This window comes from Emydura macquarii, unplaced genomic scaffold (assembly GCF_026122565.2).
Source record: "Emydura macquarii macquarii isolate MOO-44397 ecotype Brisbane River unplaced genomic scaffold, CSIRO-AGI_Emac_v2 contig_1451, whole genome shotgun sequence".
NCBI classification, from domain to species: Eukaryota; Metazoa; Chordata; order Testudines; family Chelidae; genus Emydura; species Emydura macquarii.
The window spans coordinates 15,235,465-15,254,062 of record NW_027131588.1 but is presented as its reverse complement, the minus strand read 5'-3'; the positions used below and the strand labels follow the sequence as shown (position 1 = coordinate 15,254,062).

General features: G+C 38.7%; 1 protein-coding gene across 1 annotated transcript in view; it reads right to left on the bottom strand.

Moving 5' to 3' along the window:
- Positions 1-18,598, bottom strand: part of UGCG (UDP-glucose ceramide glucosyltransferase) — a 42,124-nt gene that overhangs the window by 3,229 nt on the left and 20,297 nt on the right. The window contains exons 3-8 of the mRNA XM_067553221.1: positions 10,733-10,835; positions 9,480-9,581; positions 8,468-8,580; positions 3,910-4,088; positions 2,863-2,949; positions 2,192-2,381 (exon numbers count right to left, since the gene is read on the bottom strand). Of these exons, the coding sequence (XP_067409322.1) occupies positions 2,192-2,381; positions 2,863-2,949; positions 3,910-4,088; positions 8,468-8,580; positions 9,480-9,581; positions 10,733-10,835 (774 nt within the window). The remainder of the gene's footprint in view (positions 1-2,191; positions 2,382-2,862; positions 2,950-3,909; positions 4,089-8,467; positions 8,581-9,479; positions 9,582-10,732; positions 10,836-18,598) is intronic.

Below are 18,598 nucleotides of genomic sequence, written 5' to 3'. Positions count from 1 at the left end.
TTTGTATTATCACAAGTGTACAGTCTTTTATAAATTAAAATGTACTTAATTAAGCAATTTCCTTTAAATATACCCCAGAATCCATGTTGCCAACATTCTGTAGCCTGCCCAATTTCAAGCAACGCATTTAGTAAATATTTTCAATACTGTACTGTGTTTCAGCCACAGTGGAATGATTTGGGGCCCGAGTCAACACCCAATTAAGTCAATGGGAGTCTTTCAATTAACTTTACTGGGAGATGGATCAGACACTTAGAAACACACCTACACTAACTTCAAGAAGATACTATTTCAAAAGTACTCTTGGTCAAAAGGAAGCTTAGATTATTTCCACATACATAGCCTGAAAATTATTGTGCTTCTTAAACAAAGTTAACTATACACCTACTGTGATGAATGCTAGACATTAAATGGTAGGATCAAGGCATGATCACTAAGAGTGTTTGAGAAGTCACTTGTGTACAGAAGGGGGAGATGTAGGGGAGAGAGGGAGAAAAGAATGGCTCAAATTTCTCATTCATTAGCTGTCTCTTCAAATGAAGACTCTAAAAAGACCATCAAGTTCCATTTTAGTTAAAAGAGATGAGTTGGAAAAAAGCATCTGTGTATGTCTCTCTCTCTCTCTCTCTCTTATTTATGACCCATTTAAGCTTGCAGATCAGGGCCTTAGGAGGATGTAAATGATGCACAGATCCTGTGTGGTCCCTTTGCACAGGGGTGGATTTTCATTCCAAATGAAAAGCACATAAGATGAGGAAGGTGGAGAGGGGAGTGCAAAATGGGCACAAAGTTCCCACTTGCACTACCCAGTGCTAGCCTTGCTCTGTGCATGCATTCCACCATACGCTGTGTGAGAGCATCCAGAGAGATGTTTCTAAGTTACACCAGTCTATAAGGGCCACTTGAAGCCAAGGCACCTACACAAGGATCTATGAAGCGCAATGGTGCATGTGGTTCCGCCTCTCTCTTCCCCACCACAGCAACAGCAAAGGTGGTGTGTGGAGAATGAACCCCATAGTCAGACATATGCCAATGCGGGATCATCCTTATACCGGATGTTCCTCCCTGGGCTATAGTACACTGACAGTGTGATCCAAGGAGAGTGAAATGCTCCTCAGCATTTGGACCAGAATCACCAAAACAAAAAGGTTTGATGGCATGGTGAAGAAAGGTAAAAATGTCCAGGGCTCCAATTCTGCCTGTGCTCTGATGCAGTAGTGCTGTTTCTTTGCCTAGTAAAATGAAATGGAGTTTGAATCAATTTTACACCACTAAGGATGCAGCAAGAAAAAAGACCGGGGCACAAAACCAAAGGCAAGATTGCAATTCTATTCAATTGCAATCCTGGTTGTGGTGCAGAAAGGAAGGAGCCATTTGAAAGATTCCTGCTGTGCCAGCTTGAGAACAAAACACTCTTCTATGATCCTGACAATGGTTTTCCAGATTTGAAATTCTGTTGAAGACCTCTCACCCCTCCAGTAATATGAAGATCATTAAGAGATTACCCTCGTATTTTTACTGCACTATTTTCAAGTTAGGGTGAATGTATAAACAGCTCAGCTTTCTTAAATCACAGGATATGCCTACACTTGGCACTAGGGCTGTGATTCCCAGCTCAAGGAGACATAACTACACTACCTCTGATCAAACCAGCATGTTAAAAACTGAGTGCAGCTGGGGCCATGCAAGAGGTGGCCACTCTAATTTCATGCCTATGGTCTCAGACAGGATTGTACTCTGGGTAGCTAGTCCCTCCCGCTGCTCATGCCATGGCGGCTATACTCTATTTTCAGTGTGCTCGCTCTATCAGTGCTAGTAGGGGTATGTCTCTTCAAGTTAGAAATAGCTCACAGTGTAGACATACCCAGAGGCTTGCAGCTAAAGCAGTTTAAAAGCAACACCAATCTTCCTTTGCATTACTGGAAATAAGCTAATTTTTAGGCCACAAATAATTCATACCTTTTCCTTCCCTAGGCCCTAGAGCAGAGATACAAATTCTGTCCTGCCTTACACTCTGATTTAAACTAAAGTTGCATGAATGAAAGATAGCAGAAAATTCATGAGGCCAAATTCTATCCTATATCCAAGGATGATGTTTTATAAAAGATTCTCAAGTCAGTTTAGCTGAAAAATGGCATTAGTAATATCTTTAAGTGTAAGACATAGGTAAATATAGATTCCATCTACATACCTGGACACCCCTTAGCTGAATGTAGTCAAATATAAACCATGCCAAACAGTGACACATGAAAAATACCATTATATCCCATCTGAAAACATGATGAGCTGCCCATCCAATAATTAAACTGGCAACAAAACATTCAGAGATTGGTTCACAAATTATTGTAGCAGGAAGCATGTTGATTCGCAGCTTGGCCCATCTAAAATTAAAAATATAAAGTCTACTTTTAATACCAGACAAACTTTGCTGCATAATATGTAGTTAAAATTCTGTTTTCATTTCCTCCCTCCTCCCCTCCATAAGGTCTTCTGCTTTAAGTTTCTTTTCAATAAAATAGTCCTCTAATCTTTTGCTTAATGCCCACTCAAGCAAATATTAGCATAAACAATATGTTATATTGGTATTGCACACAGCATCCAAAGCTTCTCTTTGGTGTACTGAAGTGTTTCAAAAAAGTAAGGTTTGCTTACATTTTTCTATTTGTTCTATTAAAAGCTCTTCAGTGTTTATCTCAATAATACATTAGCTGCATCAAAATGTAAACTGATACTTTAGCAGTTCTGAGCTACTAGGGCAAATGGTTAGTTCAGAAAAGTGCATTATACCTTATAATTGTGAACTGATTGGAGGCAGATGAGAGAAAAAGACAGGAGAAAAATCTATATAGTTAGAATTTTTACCTGATCATTCTGGATTGAAACTGAGAAATGGAATATGAACCAGAGTTTTGCATTGCAACTTGTGTGGCCATTGCAAATTTCCAACCTCTGAAAATGAATGCATGCTGTAAGTAACTTCCAAATAACATACATAAAGAACAATTCAAGTATAAGTATTATTATTGCCATATGTGCTGTAATAAAATGGTTACACTATCATGCTGAACATAAGCTGTAATTTCTCTGTCCACACACAAAAAGGAGACTGATAAGTGAAAAAGGAGTCACAGAAAACTTCAGAAAACTTGAGCCAACATCAACAACACAGACTATATGTTTTTGCAGTGTTCACAGAAAAACGGATCCTTTACAGACTTCTGAAATTGAGATGCAGGTTTAATTACTTCTCAAAGGATCTATTCACATAGAATAGATGGACATACATTTTCACCATTATTCTTAGTTATTTGTACTAGGGCAGTGCTTAGAAACTCGAGTCAGTCACAATGTCCTTCAGGCAGATGCAGCACAAACACACAGGGAGGCACATACCTTGCCCCAAAAGAGCTTGCTATCTTATTTGAAACAAGATGCAAAGAATGTGACTAACAGTAGGAGAAAAGGGATGAGCAGGGTAATGAAAATAAGATTCCATTATTACGTAGTTTGGGGGTTCCAAATCAACTGAGTTTTTTAAAAACAACAAATAAAATCCTATATCCCCTACTGCTGCACAACCTCACCAGCACCTTGCCAATTCCTTGTAGAGGTCCCAGCAGAATTGGCTCTTCAGCAGGTACTTGTAGGAGTAGTGGGTTATAGCCCTACAGATTAATTTAGAGAGGCCATTTCATGCACAGCGGACAGAGGGGCAAGGGGGTTATGCTGCTACTTATACAGTACATGGGAACACCTACCAGAGCTTCAAACATACACAATGAATATTTGCCTCAAAGCAGACACTTAACCAAGAGGCACAGTTTTATCTCACAAAAACAAAGAATGTAAGTGTATAACACACTGTAAACTTAATATTCTCTAAAGGAGACTCACTGGAAGTTATCTTACCGGTCAGCTATTGCTTTGGCCATAAAGTAATCTTCAGCAATGTATTGTGCAAAAGCAATCAGTCCCCCAGCTTGGTCTAATACATCCTTTCTCATCAGGCAAGACATTCCTGTTACACATTTGAAGCCAGTTACATTGGCAGAAATATATGACCTAGGATGTGAAGTGCCAAAATATACCTACAAAAAAAAAAGTAATAAATTGGGCTTAAAGCTATGCAAACAATTTGTTCAAGTCATTTTTCTATTCAAATGACTTTCTTCTTCACTTATGACATCTTTACTATCACATTTATTTCTCTAAAAGATTTTGACTAGGCAATGGCTAACTAGAGGTGGCTGACTTCACTAAAAGACACCTTGCAGAATCCTTTCAAACAACCACAGGTTTTGAATTGTGCTATTTGCTTTGAAACTCCTCTGCTTGCACATTACAGAACAGCATAGAAAGAATCAAAAACTACACTTTCACTTCTTGTCCTAAAGTGAAGAAAGCAGCTTTGTTTCAAAAGTTATTCACTTTAAAAATGCTAATGTTGATCTGCTATCAGGTATTAGGCACAATGCAGTTTACTTGTTAATGTATTAATATTTGTTATACATTCTTACTCCTTTACTTGGCCTCATTCCCATTTAAAGTATTTATTGTGTTTCATTGCCCTAGTAAGAGTACATAGTCCAAGAACTCAGACTTAGATAAAACCAGGTTTTATGATACACAAGACCAGAACATACACAACATATTACCCCTTCTAGAATTCTGCAACTGTCATATTTGAATCTGTAACATTGGTGCAGAACACAAAAACACAAGCAATTTTGGTGAGCCATCTCAAAAACAACTTGATCTAGAATAAAATAAATCTGCAGTTCCACTAGTCCTCAGTAAGAATGGTGCACAGTACTGATTTTAATAAGGGTAGATGGAAAATTCTGGAGTTATTATAAAAATAGTAATCTGAGGTTTCACTTATAAACATCGTAATCCGTTTAGAAGAACTTCCAAGGGCCAATCTACAGAGCTTGTGTCACAAGCCCTATCCATCCATCATCTGTGCTCATGTGCACAAACATCAATAGTTAGGCTTGGAAGAATTAGATTTTTAGTTGATAAATGTTAATTTCACTGTACACGCACAAACCAACAAAAAATATTTCCATCAATAATCATTGAAATTTACAGATAGACAAAATAAAAATGCTGCTTGAGAATTTACAGTTTGATTTAAGGATATTTACGCTGTATATTTTGACATATGATGTTGACCATGTGTTTTAACGGTTATAAAGATTTAATTTTTTGCATCTCAATGTCTGTCATTAAGTAATTATTGTCTGACCCCACAAAAAATTTCTTGTAAGTGTGAAAATTCAATATTGATAAAAACAGAAAATGCTTAAAAATAAATATCTATATTATCTGTTGAAATTATAAAAAAAATAAAAATAGTTCTGCTCAGCCTATCAATAATATGTCAGAGAGACTAAGCAATTGTCAGTTTGTAGACTGAACTTTACTCTGCCAACTTCCAGCATCAATTACAATGTAAAAAAACAGAATAATTAAAATTTTATTAAATATTTACATTGCAATTATAGTTCTTCAAAATAAAAAAAAACTAAGCTGTGGAAGTTACTAAATGGAAGCATGTTATCAGATAGTATTAAGACTGGAAATGTGCCCTAAAGAACTGCTCACTGGAATTCTGTAAAAGGTAGCAGAAATGTTTCAGAATCAGGACATTTGGAGTTTGGTACTCATACCCTAGCAATAATGCATCTAATAGGGTCATGGCTGTAAATTTAAAAACACACAAAATTGTTGAGTACAAATTCAGATTTTGTAGCATGCACAAGTTAAGCTAGATATTTGTTTATTTAGATCAGTGGTTCACAACTTGTGGCCCAATCAGCACACAGCTGCAGCCCCTATGACATCCTCTGGGCCGTACAGGTTGTGTATATATTGTGTGTATGCGTCCCACATAACACAAAGAGCTGCATAGGTAACCCACAATGGTAAATAGCTTGAAACCACTGATCTAGACAGAGCAATATCACTATAATATTGTATTAGGAGGGAAAGGAAGAGAGGTACAATTAGATATTCTAGTCTTAATGTGAAAGTCATTGAGTCATAGGAACCCACTTTACTATGAGAGGGAAGATACAGGACAGTGTTTCTGGACTACATGGGGGCATTTCTCAGTTATGTGGTTGTTTGGAGGGAATGTGATGGTTCAATATTGGACGTGTAAAGGAAGCATGGTGATTGGTTGTGAGGGGGTTTCTAATTAATAGCTAAAGGTGTGCTTTGGCAGGGCAAATATTCAGGTATTTTGGCTTGTTTGTTTGTCTGGTTTTTGAATGGAAACTTCATTTTGGATTTCCTGAGTATTTAAAGTTTTGTTTGTTCAAACTACATTTTAATTTGGTCCTTTTTATTTACATTGTATATTGTATCAATTTTATTTTCAACTAAAAAAACATTGTAAATGATGAATGGACTGCAGGAATAAAATATGCACATTATTACAGTTCTTGTAAGTGGTCCATTAGTGGTTTTACAAAACTTACTAGAAATAAAGTGTTAGTTACTATCAGATCATACACAGACTGCACCCTCGTCTTATGCCATTACTGTTCCTTTGTTCACAGCTATGCTAAATGTTTTTACCCTAGAAATGGTTCTACAGAAGGGGCGGAGTACATATTCCTAGTTACAATTATACTAAAATATTTATGAAAGGTGAAATTCATCAAAGTGAAAGTACTCTTCTTCAGTTGTTTATCATACTCGACAATGACTGCGGAGGGAAATTTAGCACTTGCTAGCTCAGTAATGAAAAGCGAGTCCAATATCTGAAATAAAGCCGCTGTGACAGTATGGGCAGGAGAAACTGGAGAGCTGCTTGATATTATGCCATTGAAGATGGAGCTGTTGATACACTGCCTCTCTGTGCGTGTAAACTGCCTGGATAGAATCATACACTACAGATCTCCATTTACATCTCTCTCTGGCAACTTCTTCCCAGTTCTCTATGTTAATATTTGCTTTCTTCAAGTTCCTTTTCAAAACTTCCTTAGAGTGCAGCTTTTGCCCTCCTCTATCATGTTTCCCTTCCTTGAGTTCACTATAGAGGAGAATCTTTGGGAGATGATGATCCGGCATACGGACGACATGACCTGTCCATCTCAGCTGTGCAGCTGCTATAAGTGCCTCAACATTGGGCATGCTAGCTCTTCTCAATACCTTGGTGTTTGGAACTTGATCTTGACATTTAATTCCTAGAAGCTGCTGCAGATGTCTCAGTTACAGGCTTGTAAGCTTTTTGTGTCGCCGATAAAGGGTTATTGTTTCTATAGAATACAGAAGTGCAGTCAGCACCACAGTGTGACAACCTTTATCTTAGTTGCTGTAGTGATGCTGTGTTGATACCAGAGATGTTCTGAAAGTCTTCCAAATGCTTTGGAGGCTGACTAAATGCAATATGCAACTTCTGCATCGGGGTGTTTTCGCTAGCAACTATGCTTCCTAGATGTATAAAGGAGTTGACACATTTAAGGGTTTTCCCCATTGACAAGAACTTCAAGTATGGCATCACTGCTGACATTTTGTCTATTGGATGGTTGGTAAAGAAGTTTAGTTTACTGGTATTTATCTTTAATCTGGATGGTTTTGCTGCTAACACAAAGCAAGTGGTTATCTCCTGGATGTCTCTTAGTGAATGAGCATCTAGTGCTGAATCATCTGCAAAGAGAAGTTATCTAATGCATTCTTCACGCATCTTGGAGCCGACATGTAATATAGCCAAGTTGAATAGCTTCCTGTCGGTTCTAATGTGAATATAGACTCCTAAACTGAGGTTCTCTCCGTGAAAAGTGACGGCAGCAGGTGTAAAGAGAAAGTACTCTCAGTCTTTCCAAACAATTTCAACGCACAGTACCCGGTGGGATCAGGAGAAGAGGGGCCTTTAGGGCCAGCATGAAAGACCTTTTGCAGCAGGGTTGTGAATAGCTGTTAGGACATCAGGGAAGGGGCTATTTGTTCTGTAATACATGGATCCAGGGGACAAGAACTGCTTCTTAAACAAAGGACAGCAGCAGTCTCGATTCTAATTCACAGGGAAGAACTTGCTCTGCCAGCACATCAGAGGTGAATTCAGAAGCATCCCCACCCCACAAAACCACAGAGGAAGCTCAAGTAACTGGGCTTCATGCTGAAAGCAATGAATTTCCTGATCAGTTGTCAAAACTTTATAATAGATCTATAACCTTTATTTTATATAAAGTTGTAATCTTAGACACTGAACTGAAGGCTGTCAACGCCGTTACAATTTCCTATAAACTAAGTTTAATACCTATGAGAATGCTTTACAAACAATTTTTTAAAATATATACAAAATCTCACTAGATAATTTTAGGTTATGGCTGCATGCTTTCTTTGCTCAAAAATTTAAATAAAAGCTGAAAGGCACGTAGTAAAAGCCACAAAACTCAATAAAGATAAAACATTGTTGTGAAGAAACCACAACAAAAAAAAGCAGTATTGCACTCACCTGTTCCAGAGTGGCAGCAAAGCCCTGTCTGTCTGCTACATAAGGCAAGCCATGGACCAAACCAACTTTCTCTGTCATTTGATTGGCCATGTCAGTTAGGGTGTCTGGTGTTACTAAATAAATGATAAATAGGTTATTAGTATGCAAAAATTATAGTCTTTGAAATCACTTATTCATTATTAGTAGTGAAGTTCACTATATAAAGATATATTCAGCTCACATTCTATTACTAAAAGCACAGACAAGTTTAACTACATCTTTGGTTGATTATATTTTTGTGTAACAAAAACTTCCACTAAGACAGAAACTGTCAACATTTACAGTCTGGCATAAGTTCCTAACAACTGTCAGACTGGCAGCATTGGGACAATAAAACTGACACCAATTTTTTAAAATTAGATTTTCTGCAAAAGCAGAAATAGTTATGATTGAGACCTGAAATTAGAATTTTCATAACTCAATTACTAGAAGTATCAAAATACTTGTTTCAGTTTTAGATGTGCAAGCATCCTTTAAATCTAAAAACTGGACTTTCTACTTCAATTGAAAGACACACTACATAGGATTGAAGCTTCTTATTTTTTAACTTGACATTACAGCAAGAGAAATGCCTATTTCATCTCAGACTATGTTTATGTACAAAAACATGAATCGATTAGCCAGACCAATGTTATGGCATGTACCACCTGTGTCTGTACAGAGCTACACACTTAGCATGAATCACACAGATACAGCTTAATTTAGGTTTGGAGTGATCGATCAAAGATCCACCATTTCACATATTTGAATTTAGAAGCCATGTCATTTAGGACCACAAATTAAAGATGACAGTATCCTTTAACAGTTGTAACTAAATTTGAAGTCCATCTTAATATATAGTCTTACTGGGAATTTAATTGCCTGCCTATGGGTATTCCCAAGAAGCAAGTAGTCAATAGGTATAGCACTGTATTTTTAAAGCAAATAATCTCAAGAGAACATTCCAAACAACACCATCACACCATATACCTACCTCTGATTCCACTGTCACAGATCCATATGAGATCATACTTGGCAACGTCATACCCTGGCATTAAATTGTTAATTTTTGGGTTGATGCCAACCTTTTTTCCACCTTAAGTATTAAAAATTAAAAGACAGTTATACACAACGTCATGCATAAGGTTCCAAAATCCAGAAGCTAATTTACAAATATGTAATAGAATACAGACTCCGCGGGGAGAGGGAGCGGTGGTAAATGTCTAACCTTCACTTGTGAAAAATCTATTAGCCAAACGAAGATAGTCGAAGCCTATATTATATATGATATATAATCCTCCCATTAACAGATACTGCAGTTTTTCCAAAAAGCAGTTTTTATTACACTTTGTATTGCAGAGACAAACAGTAATTTAGTGAGATCATATTAATATTATCACACTAATGGCCCTGTACATACAAAAGGAGCTCAACTACCTGTTGGGGCTTGGAGACTGAGTTTGCCAGCTCAATTATTATATATGGCAATTATTTTTTGGGGGATATGATTTTTTTTTTTTTGATTGGCTGGGAGAATAGACTCAAAAGTTCCTTGGTACAGGAACCAACTTTTTGTTCTGTGTTTGTACAGCAGCTAGCACAGTGGGGCCTGATGCATGACTGGGGCTCCTAAGCACTATGGTAATACCAACAACAATAATATTATTAAACTCAGCATTTTTTTCCCTAGCTGACTGAGTGGGAGACATCATTGAGCTTTGTTCAAAGTCAGGCAGGAAGACCAATAAAGATCTTGGGCACCAAAGATCCTTTCCCCTCCTTTAAACACAATACACATGTAGAGGAGAGGAGGTAGCCCTATCCTATAAGGATGTGGAGTAGGAAGATTTCCTAGGAGCAGACCTACTAACATGAAGGTGTGTGGCAACACTCAAGTCATTTCTGGGTATTCAAGCCCAACCAACTGGCATCTAGACCCACACATGACTGTTTTTTACAGCCCTAAGGCTGAAGTAACTTAAACCGCACAGTCATAGCGCTGTGAGGAGTGAGTCTGGAGTAGAAGAGGGTGGCAAACATTAATTTGCATAAATTATCCCCCCTGGAGTTTGTTTTTTTAATTGGTGTCAGGATGTTCATTGCAAGCTTACATTTGCCTTGAACAAATTGTCCTACTACAGAACCAGCATCCACAAACAAATACAGGTTTTCCAGTTTAGAAGACTCCATAAATTTTCTTGCTGATTTATAAAGGCATGAATTGTGCCATGCAGTTGCATCACTCACCTATAAACAATCTAGCATCAACATTTGGATATTTGCCAAGGAGCTTTTTACACACATCGATGGCTGGATCATCATGATCTTGTACACACAGGAGCACTTCATACTAGTAAAAAAAGATTTGATGCAAATTAATGTACAACTTTTTTAAATGAGGAAATGTTTACAGTCTAGCAAACTCTGCCAAAACTTTTGACACAGGAAGCAGCGTTACAATACTACAGGATTTGCTTTTACAGATAGATAGCTACAAGTGCTATATTATCAGTGAAGAATGCAGTGTATTTACCAGCAGTACTTCTGAAAAAAAGCATATAGCCTTCAGCCCCAAAGAACATTTTTGTACTAGTAAAACATTAAATAATTTTCTTTTGTGTTACTGGAAAGGTGCTTTTATGCATAAAGCAAACATCATTGTAAACGAAAAGTTATATGTTCGATTCTCTCTCTCACTCACATGCACACTCTCAAGAAAACCAAATTTATTTTGCAATTACCTTTGAAAAAAACAAAAAATATTAAGGATTTATTTAAGACCGCAAGTTGTCAAATATTCTTTCAATTCTTTCTACAATAAGACCGAAACCAGCTATTATGTTTAAGTGTTTATACTGCCTTTCACCAAAAACTTGGGCATTGGCTACAAACAGTGGAACTGTAAGGTTGTGCAGATGTGGAAAGAAGTGAGGTTCTTTTAATCCGAAGAATCACTTTCACAAACAAAAGTTTATAGGTGTGAAGGTTTAGGCTAATCACAGCACAGGCTAAGATCACTGAAACTCAATTTCTATTTCTTGTAAAAAAAAAAAAATTAGATTCCACCATGTTTTTTAAATCCTTATGATATTTTAAAGATAATTGAGTTGAGCTTCATAGTGATACCAATTTTAGCCAATGTTACAGTGTTTGCAAAGATACTTGCACTTAGATTGCTGCCTTCTATTGTTTTGCTTTTAAGAGCAGATTTCTTGGTTTTTCAACATTGTATTCAATGTAACTTTTTAAAATCTATCTGAAATCTCTAGACTATTTGAATTAGTTATTGTACCTATATTTCAACTGACAAGAGCCAGGAAGTTTAAATTTCAGATCAAAATAGCGTAATGATATATTTACAGAAGAAGTGTTTAAAATATAATGCATATTTTTTAAAAAGTAATACATTCCATGAAGACTGCAAAACAACATCTGTTTTGACTCAAGTTATACTCAATGATTAGTAAAGGTGTTTCACCGCCTCATCCCCTACTCACCCAGCTGAACCTTATTCCTATATTTTCACATAAGCAAGGCTACTTAAAAAAAAAATTCTTTAGTGTGAAAGTCTCTTGTTCAATTAGATAAAACATGTGATTTGTTTTTGATTCAGTAGTACACAGGCATACTGCTCCTGTAATTATTTCATCCTGTAATGGAAAAGGTTAAACTAAGCAACCTGAACTCTTTGAAGGGCGAGTAGCATAGCTAGGCTTGGGTTTTTGTTTCTTAAATCCTATTTCACAGTCCACAGTTAGGAAAGGTTTTATTAAAACTGGATCTGGCACTACAAACTTTCATATGAAAAAATATGTATTTCTTTCACTTGATCAAAAAGATTTTTAAACATGCCCTGAAAAATGGAAATAAAATTGAGTTTATGCTCTTTTCCCCCTGCTTCTATATGATACAGAAAGACGTTCAGTATTTTTTAATTTTATTTTTACACACACACACTAAAACAAAACTAATCTGTGAAACTGGTAGGATCTTGACAGCGCCGACAGCAAGGAAATCAAAACCAGTTGAGAGAGGTAGTATGTATCTATTCAACATGTTCAAGACATTTTTTGTTAAATTATTGTTCATAAAAACATTTGATAGGACAGCTGTTTTTCTTAAGGTTTCAAAAGCACCGCTCTTTCACTTGACAGCTGAGGAAGTTTCCCAATACACATTTAGAAATCCAAGGAGGCCTCCACCAACAACAGAAAATAAGGAAAGATTTTACATTTTGGTATTTTGGGGAAAGAAAGAGGTAGAGTCAAGAGAGGAGATATCTCATCAGGCCTTGTTCATACATACATCATTAAAAAAAGGAAAAACAAATTTTCCTTTTGTTTGCAGATTTTTTTTTCAATAAAAGGTTATACAGTTACTGAATGACTAAAAACAGTCCCTTAAGAACACATGAAATGTTTTCCAGCTTATGAATGAAGACCATGTATGCAGAAAAAGCTAGTTTCTGTTCTGAAAGAAGGGATGTAGGCCTTAAAGTAGCAGTTAAAATTGCACAAAAGCAAAGAACAGACCCAAAAGGACAACCAGACAAAGTACAATCTGCAAAACCAAAAAGGATAAAAATGCCACCTTCATAGACATGTGCATAAGTGAGTACATTGTTAAGGGCTCAAATGGAGACTTGGTAATACCTCACAGGACTAACTTCAGATCCCATTGTATTGTGGGTGCATGTATATCTGGGTAGACCAGTGTTTCTCAACCTGGGGGTTTAGAGGGGTCGCAAGTGCAGAGCTGGTATTGGGGGTGGCAAGAAAGGCAATTGCCTGGAGCCACAGGGGTGCCATGAAACTAAGTTACATGCCTCAGCCCCGTGGGGGTGGGACTCAGGCTTCAGGGGTACAGTAGTTTGGAAAGGTTAAGAACCACTGGGGTAGACATTCTGAATACCCATGATGAAGCATTTAACTGTTGATTGTATGAACAGTTTGGTGTCATCCATTGATGGCCACCAAGCAAACTTTGATCGAGCTCATTGAAAGTCCTGATTTCTTTAGTTCTAGGATATATTCAAGTATGACAGGGACCATGAGGATGCAGCACTAATCTGTTTGACTTGACATGATATGTTGAATCTACGCCATTTTTGAAGGTAAGTCTTTCATGTTGTTGATTTTCTATTTAGTAATATGTGCTTAACTTGTTTCGAACGCTTTAGTTTTTCATGACAGAACCATGTAGGAGCCAGGCTTTCAGGTGAAGCTTCTCTAGATTTGAATGAAGAATCTGACCATTGTCTTGAGACAGAAGGTTGTTGCTCTGTGGAAGAGTGATTGGCGTCCATACTAACATCTGAAGAAAGAAAGAATACGTTTGTATGGGCAATGTGGGACCTTTGCCCTTTCGATGTGTGTTTTGTGGATGACTCTGGATATCATTGGCATGGGTGGGATGTGTAAAGGAGACCTGTGTTCCATATGAGGAGAAATGCACCACCCCGCATCAATTTGATTCCTAGACCTGTTCTCGAGCAAAAGGGGGGACATTTGTGATTCTGTGCTGTCACAAAGAGGTCACAAAGATGGTTGGATTGAAAAATGTCTTGCAGGATTGTGTTGTTTAGTTCCCATTCATTGTTTCGACCAAACTGCCTGCTGATGGTATCTGCTGTCGTGTTCTAAGTACATGGCTGATATGTTGACATTGTGTTGGATGCACCAATTCCATAGTTTCATTGCTTTGGTGCATTGGGAGGGGGATCATGCTCCTCCGTTCCGATGTATATAAAACAAGCATGCAATGTTGTCTGTCATTACTCCTATCGTCCTGGTTTTTTTGAGTGGGAGGAAATGAGTGCATGTGTTGCATACTGCGTGGCGTTCTAATAGGTTTATGCGAAGGCGTGTTTCAGTGTGGGACCATTGACTTAGATCATATGATTCTGTAGATGCGCCCCCCCATCCTATTAAAGAGGCATTTATAGTAATCATACCTGAGGGCGGTTCCATGAGAACAGCATCCCTGATTCTATGTTGGTGGGTTGGGTCGACCACCATTGTAGAGAGTCTTTGATTCTGTTCGGCAATATGAGTTTCTTGTTTAGGCCGTCTTTGTGTGGCTTGTAAACGGTTGCAAGCCACCCTTGTAGGCAGCACACATGTTGCACTACAAATGTAGTGGCCACCATGTACCCTAAAAGTTGAAGATATGTGCGTACAGTTATGTTCAGGCTATTCTTCACCAATGATATTAAGTTGGTTATGGTAAGAAACCTGTTCTCTGGTAATGACGCTCTGGCACTTACTGAGTCCAGGTGTGGTCCTATGAATTCCAGTTGTTGTACTGGACTCAAAGTGGACTTTTGTTTATTTTTAGTCCTAGATCTTGAAAAAGTGACATTGTTTGTTGAGTATCTTGAATAGCTTGTGTTTAATCTGTGCTTTTATCAGCAGTTGTCTAGATACAGGAATATTATTATCCCTTGCCTGCGTAGATGTACTGCCACTACAGCGAGCACCTTCCCTTGGTGCTGGGGAAAGGCCAAACGGTAGTCCTTTGTATTTGTAGTGGTTTTCCCCCAGCGCAAATCTGAGGAATCCTCTGTATGCTGGGTGGATTATTACATGGAAATAGGCATCTTGCAGGTTGAGGGCTGAAAACCAGTCCCCCCCACTCCAGTGCTGGTATTATAGTAGATAGTGTGACCATCCTGAATTGTTGTACATTTACAAACTTGTTGAACCTTCTGAGATCTAAGATGGGTCTCCATCCCCCATTTTTCTTTTGGGTTTAAAAAGTAGTGACACTAGAAGCCTCTTGCTCTGTGTTGTGGGGATACACGTTCTACAGCACCTAGAAGAGGCTCACTTCTTGTTGTAATAGGTGCTCATGAGATGGGTCCCTGAAGAGGGACAAGGAAAGGGATTGGGTAGGGGGGATCCAGGTAAATGGGATGGAATATCCTGAAGCATACGATCTCTAATGCCCATTTGTCCGATATAATAGATGCCCATACGTGTTGGAAAGGGCATAGTTGATGTCCGAAATAGATGGTTGGTGTCATCAGCACTGGTTGGTGAGGAGGTTGTTCAGACCCTTGACCAAGATTTCAAAATTGTTGTTTTGTGGACAGTGGTTGTGACGTTGAGGTTCATTGATGTGTCTGCCGTCGTCTTTGTTATGCTGTGGTTCGTAATGTCTTTGTTGATGGTTTATTGCTGGTACATGCATTAATATGGTTGATAACTGTATTGTTTTCACCTTATTGCAGGTGTGTATTATACCACACTGTAGCTCCTGAATCTTCATGGTGTGGAGGACTTCTTGAGTCGTTGCAGCAAAGAGTTTCACCTTATCAAAGGAGAGATCCTCTATAGTGCCCTGTAGATCTTTTGGCAAGCCTGTGGTGTGGAGTCAGGATGCCCTCTTCATGACTACCACCAGAGTTGTTGTTCTCATGGCTGTCAGCCACGTTGAGGGAACCTGTAAAGTGGTTCTAGCCACGAGATGTCCTCATTTATGAATGATCTGAATTGCTTTCCTCTCTTTTGGAATATCATTAGTAAATTCCATGATTTTGGAGTAATTACTGTAGTTATAATTTGAGAGCAATGGGGCGTAGTTAGCTACATATAGTTGCAGTGTAGCAGATGAGTACACTTTGTGACCAAATAGGTCTAACCTTTTTTAGTCCTTATCCTGAGGTGTAGACTTATATTGGTGCAATTTGCCCTGTTGATTTGCTGCCTCCATAACAAGAGAGTTAGGAAGGGAATGGATAAAAAGAAATTCCATATCCTGAGAGGGGACAAAATATTTTTTGTCCGCCCTCTTACAAGTGAGTGAAATGGTTACTGGTGCTTGCCAAATGTTGTTGGCTGGCTCCAATAGTGCTTTGTCAATCAGTACAGCGATTTTTGACGAGGCAGAGATGTAAAGAATTTGCAACAGTTTGTGGCGTGTCTCAATGACTTCCTTTAGTAGAATTTCCAGATATTCTGCCACTCTTAAATAGTTCCTGAAACTGCCTGAAATCATCTGCAGTCATAGGAGGAGGAGATATTCTTGCCTCATCAAGTGAGGAAGATGAGTTATGAATTGGAGGTGATGGTTCTTGTTCAATACTTTCCTCCTTTTCTTCAGTAGTTTCTGGTGATGGTTCAGAAATGGGTGGGACTGATCATGATGGAGATTGGGTTTTGTCCGTATAGGGACTAGGAGGTCTGCTGTAACCCCTTGTATAAGCGGACCATGTATCCCAGTGGGACCATTGCATTGGGAAAGGTACGAGTGGCCCGAACTATGGTGGTCCATACTATGATTGTCTAGGGAACCTGGTATGGAGATTTGGGAGTTGGTCTGGTAGGTGAAGAATGTTGGGAGGAGAAGGCTCTTTCCTTTCCTTCATCCTCATCTCCGCTGGAAAACGGTATGAGAAAGAGCCTCATCAGGTGCACTGGGGAGGTATCTGTGCTGAACAATGGCGACTGTAGTGTGGATGTTACATGTGTATCTCTCTAATGGCAATAATGTCATTTTGATGTGTGTTTTTGTCCCAGTGCCAACATCACTACCGTGATTTTCGTTGGTGCCATCGTCGGGGTCAGTGCCGTCGTCATGATGGGTGCCTCAGTCGGAGTCGGTGCGGCGGTCAAGGTCGCTGCCATCATCAGCGTCGGTACTGTAGCTGGAATCAGTGCTGCAGTTGGTGCTGTAACCACAATCAGCGCTGAGGTTAATGTTAAGTCAGACGGCGGCTTTACCTGTGAAACTGGTCTCTGTGCTGCTTGTTTCATTGATGTTACAGTGGAGGAGGTCAGTTTATTTTTGACTCCTCAACTCCACACTGGAACATTGCGAGTCCTTCAGTGCCACTGAATGAGTGGTACCAGAGGAACCCAGTGCCTCATATATACTTCATCTTGGCACCGTTGGCATCGTCACAAGAGATTTTGCCATGAGCTCTTCTTTTTTGCTGGTTCTCTCTAAGGTGAAGTTGAGGCTTGTTTCTGCAAAGGATTTTTCTGCGGTTTGAGTTCTTCTGGATTCAGACAGTGAAGTTTCCTGGCCAGGGTGTCAGGTGGGTCTCAATGACTTTTCCATTCAAATGAGTTGAAGTCAGAGATCCCTTTCCCTTTTGACTCTAGACATTAAGTTTTTATAATGGGTACATTTTTGGGGTACAAGCCTCTCATCCAGACATCGGACACATTAAGAGTGTCCATCTGATGCTCGCATTGCGTGTCTGCAGAACACGCATCTTTTAAATCCTGGTGAACCAGGCATAATGGCAGGTTCCCTGAGGGAAAAAAACTATTCTACGCAATGAGGAAAAACATTTTTTCCCCTTAACTGGGTAAATGGGGAAAGGCAAGTAACTAAATAACAACTGAGGGGAATGGGTCAGGTCACGGGCGTGTCAAGCAAGGTGCCAATGGTGCTGCGAGACAGGGACGACGCGTGCATGACCCAGACGAGTACTGCTGATAGAAATCTCCGACTGAGGACACGCCAACATCTGAAGTGGAGCACCCACAAGGACACCACCCAAAGAAGAAATGCAAACTCTGCTTCTAATCTTAACCATTTATTAATATTTAAAACATGGGTTTTTCTTATTTTCATACAGTATCATTTTTAAAATAAAAGTAATAAAAATTGCCTTAAGTTAACTAAGTTAATACAATAAAGTGGTAGAGGCGGTGCTTAAAAACTTGGCCCCTTTATATGCTTAGTAAACCTAAAAAGTAAAGGGCAGAGTTGGATTCAAAAAAGTCAACTCAAAATTCACAAAAGTAAGGTTGCTTTGTTTTTGTTTTTAAAAAAAGGTTTCTTCTTTTTTGTCTTACAAGTTTGCAACCATAAAGCAGTGAAGTGTCCTAATGTGAAGGGCACTGAGTTGGTCCCAAGGTTTAAAAACACTCCAATTGATAATTATTCACCAGTCCCAAAACCACCGCAAAAGTAAAACAAACTCCAATTGCATCATAAAAATGAACAAAAAATAATCTACAAACCACGATCTAAAACAGGGGTTCTCAAACTGGGGGTCGTGACACCTCAGGGGGTTGTGAGGTTATTATGAGGGGGTTGTGAGCTGTCAGCCCCTGTGAATGCCGGTAAGGATGGCATAGCAGGGTTGGTCATTGCTTT